Source organism: Lactuca virosa, chromosome 7 (assembly GCF_052849685.1).
Source record: "Lactuca virosa cultivar CGN04683 chromosome 7, Lactuca_virosa_CGN04683_v6, whole genome shotgun sequence".
In the NCBI taxonomy this organism is placed as follows: domain Eukaryota; kingdom Viridiplantae; phylum Streptophyta; class Magnoliopsida; order Asterales; family Asteraceae; genus Lactuca; species Lactuca virosa.
This window is the reverse complement of record NC_136432.1, coordinates 191,512,547-191,521,434: the sequence shown is the minus strand read 5'-3', so window position 1 is coordinate 191,521,434 and position 8,888 is coordinate 191,512,547. Positions and strand designations below refer to the sequence as shown.

The 8,888-nt window shown below is 33.9% G+C and overlaps 1 protein-coding gene across 1 annotated transcript; it reads left to right on the top strand.

The window, feature by feature from the left end:
* Positions 1 to 5,871: 5,871 nt before the first annotated feature.
* Positions 5,872 to 6,552, top strand: LOC145124469 (uncharacterized). Its single transcript, XM_079059810.1, has 2 exons — positions 5,872 to 6,027; positions 6,112 to 6,552. Exons 1-2 carry the CDS (start codon positions 5,925 to 5,927, stop codon positions 6,369 to 6,371), a joined length of 363 nt encoding a protein of 120 aa, XP_078915936.1. The 5' UTR covers positions 5,872 to 5,924; the 3' UTR covers positions 6,372 to 6,552.
* The last annotated feature ends 2,336 nt before the right edge of the window (positions 6,553 to 8,888 follow it).

The window sequence follows — 8,888 nt, the reverse complement described above, 5'->3', positions numbered from 1 at the left end:
CTCTTGTCAAGAATCATTCCTTGACAAACAAATATTCAAGAGTTAGTGCGGATTATTTATCACGACAAACACTTCACACAATTGGTCACAGTTGGTCTTTGTCTTATCCAAGACATCACAACTTGCCAATTTCAAATGTACAAAAGTAAGAAAACATTTTACTATACATTTGACAAGTGTTATAAACCTTCTCAAGATTATGTCATTCAAGTAACAATCTTGGAGTATTACTCTAAGACTCAATTTTGGAATGAAGTATGACTTATCTTTTTGATTTAACCAATTCAACAAATCAGGATTCCTCTTCTTAGTCACACAAATGCACTAAGATGTCCTTAGAGAATCAATTGTGATATGGTTTCATAATCACTAAGATAATAATAAAACAAGATACTCAAGTACTCTCCCATCTTTTCAGATTGGAGAAACTTTTATCTTTCTGCCTAATTTGATTTTTCTTATTCGTTCTACCTCACATTGAAACTTTTCCAATGTACCAAAATTACACTTAAACTTGTAAGTATAACCATATTCACTAAACTTTAGTAAATCATGATGAATAGCCTTATCGATCTTTGTGGTGGACCTGACCAGCGCACAACCAAGTGTACCCGATCTGCTAGTCCTTCACTTGACTCACATATACATGTGCACAACGAGTTAGTCTTAATTTCCCAAAGATGAAAATTCTCATTCATAATACAATACAAGTTGCATGATTCCAAGTTTCTATCCAACTGAAACTTGGGTGATGAGAATCTTTCCTTACTTGGTAAATTATGACACTACCACAAACGAAAGAATCAAATCTATTTTCCAATATTGCTATCAATGGAAGCATATAAACAAAAATTTTTCACAAATGTCATTGTAAGGATACTTAAAATAAATAAAATCAAAAATTTTCTTTTATTTTAAAACTTGCGGAAAAACGTTTCCTTACAATGCAAATGAATATGAAAAACTATGTTGTTATGAATTCCTAAGCAATCTATCACAACTCTTTAAGCAACAGCTCAAAATTCTGATCATCGAACGATGCGATCGAAATCCATCTCTTCGCGATCAAAATCAACTTACTCTTCCTTTAAGCCTCCTCTCTTTTCTTTGATTCTACAAAACATCAAAATGTGACCTAGTCACATCATGTAATAAGAATATCCAAATAGGAACTTAATAGAGTTAGATAGTGGACTTTACCCGAAGCATAGTCAAACATTCTGACTTTACCATTCTTATTATCTTTTAGGTAAATAGGGCAGCCTCGCAACCAATGTCCCTTCCTTTGGCAATAGAAACATATGGACTCTTTAGTACTGGTACACGGGACTATCTCAGACTTAGCATTTCTCTTTACGATTTGGGAAGAGAAAACTTTTCTAGATTCCCAATGTTACCATTGTCAATGTCCATAGAAGTTTGGGAAGTAGATCTTCCAATCAAATTTGCTTTACCAGTGCTCCAAATCATTGTTGATTCAGCAGCAACAAGCAAATAGGTAAGATCATTAAGGGTCATGTCATGGTTTGTCATATAGTAGTCTCAAAGGAACTCACTATGTGACTTAGGAAGTGATTAAAGGACCTAGTCAACAACCAACTTCCCCAAGACTTTGACACCCAACTCTCCCGGCTTGTCACTATGTGACTTCATCTCCAAGATGTGAGTAAACATAGACATTGCTTGCCAATAGGGATTGAGTGACCTTGAACTTGTGGGTTAGGGAGAATAATTGGAGGAGGTGGAGGAAGAGAAGTATGATTTCCATCATCCAATCGCGGAACATCATCTTCATTAGGAAAGCTTGCTTCAAGGGATTTGGGAAGATCATAGCTGTCTTAACCAGACATCTATAATGGGAGAAATTCAAGTTAGTTGATTTAAGTCCTTAATATAACACCCAATATGAAATATTAAGGCTAGGACCCAACACAATATTTTATAACTTGGAAGAGGGATGCCGTAATCCAAGCTATAATATATTTGAAGGTAGGTAAATGATGATTTACCAATTTCCACCACGAAAAGCGAAAAAGAATTTTAGGTCTTAAGTGAATTTGTAACTCCTAGATCCTTTGAGATTCATTGAACTATTCAATGACATGTTTAAATCTCGATTGTGCCCTTCATGTTTTGTGACTGGGATGCCGAGGATCACAAAACAAGGTGTGAATAACCATGCAAATTAACTTGGTACCCTTAATTTTATCACCTAATCGATGTGCCGGTTAACCACATGTGCTCCACCGATCTATGATAAACATTAAGTTACCCTTCGCCACTCTTACTAGTCCATGTTAGTGTGCCGGTTAACCACACACACTCCACGAACGACTTGGTAAGGTACAAAGTGCAAATTTCATGGGTTAGCACCAAATTCACATTTTCCTAAGTAACTAAGATTGAGAATTTATAAGGGTTTAGTTACTTAGTATTTATCATTATACTTTTAATGAAGGGAGATTAGAGTCCTATCCTACCCGTTCGGCAAACGACCCTCCACCAGTCAAGGAAGTGGTGGGTGAGAGTGGACACCCATTAAACTGTCATTTTATAGGCAGTAACCTTATACCCCCCTTATAGACCGACTTCGTGAATGAGGCCTCCTAACGGTAAGACTGACTTTGTTCTTATATATATATATATATATATATATATATATATATATATATATATATATATATATATATATATATATATATATATATATTAACTATTAATATTATAATAGTATAAGGGTTGAATTTTAACTCTTAAAATTCTAAGGTTTTAACTTGGAATTGAAGTATTCATGGGGGGGAAACTTTACAAATTCCAAAACTTGAGGGCAAGTTTTGAACAATTCAAAAACTTTTGGTTTCCATAACTTATGAGTTTAAAGTAGTTTTAATGAAAAACTCTTCAAGTTCCATAACTTGAGGACAAGTTATGGAAGACTTTAAAGAATTTTAAAAAAAATGAGACTCTTCATTTTCATAACTTATGGAAATCTTTTAGTGTCGATGCAGAACAACAATACGTAAGTATTTAATTATAATTTTATCATATAATTAAGTGTTTATTTATACTTAATTGTTAATCACTTTTGAAAAATACATAATTGGTTAGTGGAAGAGTTCTTAGAACAAATGCAAGGGCTAGAGGGTGAAAGAGAGTTAACACCTGCTCAAGAAATATCTACTTTCGAGAAAGTATTAGGAGAATGATGTGGCCATATCAGACGCATTGGCCGGAAACCTTCCGCTATCCCGCCAATTTCACAGCGGTCGCAACCACCACCACAGCCATCACAGGTAAAAGAAGAATATTTAATTTCAATAAATGCATGTTGATTTGGTAATTTTTGTTTGTGGTGATTATTTTCTAAAAGCTTTGGTAATTGCTTTTTTTGTCCCAAGTGCAACAAATAGCAATACTCTTTGGTTTTTTGTTTTAGTTAAAAAATAACGATGTACTTTGACATCAATAAATGCATGCTGATTTGGTAATTGTGTTTTTGACCCAAGTGCAATATATAACAAAGTATTTTTGGTATTTCTTGTATTTTAAGTGCAAGAAATAGCAATGTACTTTGGTATTTCTTATATTTAAGGTTCTTTAACAAAAATAGACTAAATTATTTAATTTCAAAGTTTCATGTATCTATATAATGATTAATAAATGCATGTTGATTTGGTAATTGTGTTTTTATTTTAAGTGCAACAAATAGAAATGTACTTTGGTTTTTTGTCTCTAGTTTAAAAATATCAATGTACTTTGGCATCATAAAATGCATGTTGATTTGGTAATTTTGGTTTGTGGTGAATATTTGCTAAAAGCTTTGGTGATTCGGTTTTTGTCCGAATTGCAAGAAATAGCAATGTACTTTGATTTTTTGTCTTAGTTTAAAAATAACAATGTACTTTGACATCGATAAATGCATGTTGATTTGGTAATTGTGTTTTTTTCCCATGTGCAAAAATAGCAATGTACTTTTGGTATATCTTGTATTTAAGTGCAAGAAATAGTAATGTACTTTAGTAGTTTTTGTTTATGTTTTGGTAATTGTACTTATAAGTTTATGTATGTTGTTATTTATTATGTAGTTGGAAAATCTTCGAGCAATGCTCAACGACCCGACATGTAGGGAGGAGCTTTATACGTTTTTTTCAATCGGAGAAAGATCAATGAGGAAACAATGGGAACGGAGATGGTTCGTCGGATAATTAATTTATGTTGCGTATGTTACACGTGTCGTGACACTTTGCTAGTTGTTAGAATTGTAAAACTTTGGTTGTTTATTTTGGTATGAAATTAATTATAACAATATTTGCTATCTAATTTGATGTTATTATGTAATTTTTTCTGCATTTAATGTCGTTATGGATCGGTTTTTTTGCACCCAAAATCGTAGATTAAAAAAAAATAAAAAATGAAAACCATTATTACCGGCAGCATGAAGTATTACCGGCGACATGAAGTATTACCGGTGACAATAGCATTAGCGACGACAATTGTCTTTACCGTTGACGTTTTGATAAATAGCGACAGATTAGTAGCGGCGACTTTTTATCGGTGATGTGTCGCAGTTATTTCCTTTACCGATGGCTTTTCCACTCTTTACCGACGACTTTTGTCGACGTTAATTCTCTTTTTTCTTGTAGTGGGAGACAAACGCTAACCATTTAACGTCTGTTACATTTACGGACTAAAACACATTAAAACCACAAAAAATGATCATACTTGTGAATAATCCAAAACATTATGAGAGCTTTTTCTAGGAATTTTTTCATTAAATTTATAAGATTAATTTATTTTTATATATAACATATATATAATCATATAAGTTGTCAGTCTATATATGTTTGGAATCTATAAAACCTATCAAATTATTAAAAAAAACTCAGTAACAAAAGCTTGTTAATTAATAAATTCAATAAACAAAACTTAGCTTATAAAAAATGCTCTTCCAATCATTTGTTTATTTGTCATTAGATATTTACATGAAAAAACTATTAACAAAAACTGTAAAAGCTTCTGGTGTGAATGCTCCGAGAGAAACTTTTTTTAAAACGTGCACCGAAATTCTGATGAAAGGTACTTACAGCTTCGTAAGTTTACTTTATTTTATGACCAAGCCATTTTGTTTTATGTGCTTAATATAAAAAAAATATACCAAAACAAAAATAGTAAATTACACTATTAAAAAGATATCATCTATATGTTTAAAATGAGATCAATACTAAACATTAGATGTTAGTTTTATATTTCAGTTTATAATAATTTTTAAAAAACTTTAAAAAATTGTTGTGGAATTTTTTCCATGGGAAACCATGAGATGTCGTTGGTATTCATTTTTCTAATATTTCATAGTTGTCATATATTTGATATAAAATAATTTTTATTTATTTATGTGCTTTTCTTATTTTATATAAAAATATTAGTTAAAATATAAAAAAAGAATCTGACTCAAAAGATTATGGATAACATCATATCAATGATAGGTTTATAGCGTGACATCTTTTATGACTGATTTAGTTTACTCAAGTCTTCCAAATTCAATGTTTCGACACGTCGACATATATAGCGTGACATTTTTATGACAGTAAATTGTTTTCTTTTTTCATGGATTTATTCTCAACACATATTACTTAAGTCTATTTCGATATTCATGTATTCTTCTTCCTTGTTTCGTTCGGCAGCTTTTTTTTCAGTCGTAATAATTTTCAATTACAAAATAAACCAATAATAAAATTCAAGCACATGCAAAAAAAATGGCAGTATCCTACCAAACATTTAAATATGAATTTGGTTGGAGTAAAATATAGGAGTGGGACATAGCAATAAACTTTTCTTTCATAAAACCATCTATAAAAAGAGACGTGTAACACACTAATCTCCACATCCCTCTTCCATATATTTCCTTTTGTATTAAACAACTGAAAATGGCTACAAGAGCTTTCCTTCTTCTTGCTCTAGCGTTTGCTGTTGTCCTTCTCATTACCTCCGAAGTGGCTGCAGCTAAGGACTTGGCTGAAAACACTGATAGTAAGTAACATATATCCCTTACGTGTTCTATTTTTATAAAGCATATAATTCTTCAAAGTTATAGCATAACACTTAATGTTGCAGGTCAGATTAACGACAGTGGACATTCACGATACAGTGGAGGTGGTGGACATGGAGGAGGAGGATACAAAGGTGGACGTGGAGGGAGAAACAATGGTGGTGGACATGGAGGGCATGACAACGATGGTGGACGAGGAGGGCACAACAACGGTGGTGGAAGCAAAGGTTGCAGACATGGGTGTTGTGGTAGACGTGGATACAAAGGGTGCAAGTGTTGCAGCACATTTGAAGAGGCAGTTGCTTACAAACAAACTCAAAACTAACTAATGATGCTTCGCCATGCAATTATGCATTACGTACTGCTTATATGTGAAATAATTAGCACAACTTCTTTCGATGGAAGTATGCACTTGATATGTATTGTAAAATAAGAGATCTTTTTACTCTTTTGTAAAATATGAGATCTCTTTTAACTCTCTATGTCCAAGAATGTATCCTTTTCAATACCTTGTCACATTTCTTTCGTTTTTCTCTATATCACAAATTATATATATATATATATATATATATATATATATATATATATATATATATATATATATATATATATATATAAATTTGGTAAGTTAAACGGGAGTGCTAAGCAAGAGTGCTAATAAGTATAGTTGAAACAAAAAAATGCAATGATGTAATAAAAAGAAATGAATGTAGTGTACTATAATAAACGGATAAATGAAAGTATAATATTAATTCTTGCACTCAGACCTAAAATCTAAACCAGATTGCCCAATTTCTTCTGTACTATGTCTACGAAAGCTCTTTTTTGCACTTATATCGTGACTTCTGTTAAAAGCATTATCAATCTCTTAGGCGTCATTTTCTCATTAATGAAAAGCCATCAGAGTTCGTCACTCTAAGAAATTTCGGTTGATGGCAGCAATTACCATTTACCAAATATGTAGGAGTCGGTGTAAGCATCAACAAGAACCTTTGACTAAGGTTTTAGTGACTTTAATGAAGGTATCACAAAAATAATTGATAATTGCCCAAGCACAAATGAAAAATAAACAAGAATAAAATATATAGCAACCATTAGAACATGGAAGTGATTAATACCTAGGTACATAAGCATCAAGCAATATGTTGAAGGTTTAGCCATCGCATGAATATGTGTATTTTCTACTTCAAGAAAGCAGTTTATGTACGCATTGAACAGAAACTATTTTCTAAGTTGGTTGTTAACTGTTTTCTAAGTTGGTTGTTTGTCCCGCCGAGACTAAGGGGCTCTTTGGTTTTGAAGACTGTTTCTGAAAGAATTGAAATCGGAAAAAGTATACGTCACGAATTTGAATCCAATTTTATATCTTGTGTGGTTAATAGGAAATTGAATTAAAATTAATTCTAGGTTGTGGTACACATGAAATGGAATTGAAATATATGAAAAATAACACAATTACCTTTTTTCTTTGTTTTGCTCAATTTTTTAATTTATTTTCTAACTTATATGTAAAGATACATTTTAAAGATTATAAAAATTATAAATTCTCGACAATGGCGGCGGCGACGATGGTAGTGGTGGCGGTGGCGTTGGTGGTGATGGTGGCGGCGTTGGTAGTGGTGTTGGGTGATGGTAATGGTGGAGGCGGCGGCAATAATAGTGGTGGTGGTAGCGACCACCATCACCTCCACTTCCACCATAACAGCAACCACCACTACCACCACTATTGTCGCTAGCCACCACCGCCACCGCCACCGCCACCAACAGTCACCACCACCTTCACCCGCCAGTACTACTGCCACCATTACCGACGGTGGTAGTTGTGGTGGGTGATGATGGTAGTGATCGCGGCGGCTGCGGTAGTGGTGGTGGTGGTAGTGGCGGCGTCGATGGTGGCGGTGGCGATAAAGGTGGTGGTGACAGCTGCGACGATCGTATTGGTGGGTGATGGTAGTGGTCATGGCAACTGCAGTAGTGGTGGTGGTGGCGGCGATGGTGGCGATAGTGGAGGTGATGGTGGAAGTGATAGTGGTGGTGGGTGGTGGTAGTGACGGTGACAATGACGAAGGTGGTGGTGATGGTGGCGTTGGCTGTGGTGGTTGCGGTACAGGTGGTGGAGGCTAGCGGCGGCGACAATGGTGATAGTGGTGGCGAAGATGGTGGTAGCGGTGTTGGTGGCGATGGTGGTAGGCGGTGGTGCAAGTGGCGGTTGGTGGTTGGTAGCAGTAGTGGTCGGTGTTGGTTTTCTGATAAGTAAAATGATTATTTTTTTAATCTGTGACTTTAATTGATGAGAAAGAGTGTTTTTATGCAACTTTGAAAGGAATCCACTCTTCTTGGTAAGGTGGAAAATTTATTTTATTTAAAATCATTTTCTTCTCTATAAGTCCAACCAAACGCATGAATTCGAAGAAATTGAAATCTTTTTTCCCTCGAATTTCATTTATTTTCTGTTAACCAAACCGCGCTCTAAGATCCTTTCACATCAAAGCTATATATCAATTATTCCCTACTTATATCTATATAAAATACTAAAACCTCCGTGGGAGGTTATAATTTGTGTTTATGTTATAAAACGTAAACTCTTTTATTTAAAGTTGAAGATACAAATTACAAGGAAATCTAACTACAGTTAAGCACTCACTTTCAAGATTTAGATACAAGTCATACAACGAAAACAAATCTAGATCAACCGGACAATCAATAGCTACAACACTATGAACAACAACATTTGAACAAAATCTAATCTAAAGAGAGTTTACTCGGAGAGGAAGTGTGCGTGTGTATGAAAAATGATCTGGAACACTATGAACAACAACATTCTGAGACAAAATATCTGCGG

What these genes read in the sequence shown, in the direction of transcription:
- LOC145124469 (XM_079059810.1), top strand. Translation starts at nt 5,925, where the DNA reads ATGGCTACAAGAGCTTTCCTTCTTCTTGCTCTAGCGTTTGCTGTTGTC. An exon ending in CTTGGCTGAAAACACTGATA is followed by an intron (nt 6,028 to 6,111) that starts GTAAGTAACATA and finishes TTAATGTTGCAG; the next exon opens with GTCAGATTAACGACAGTGGA.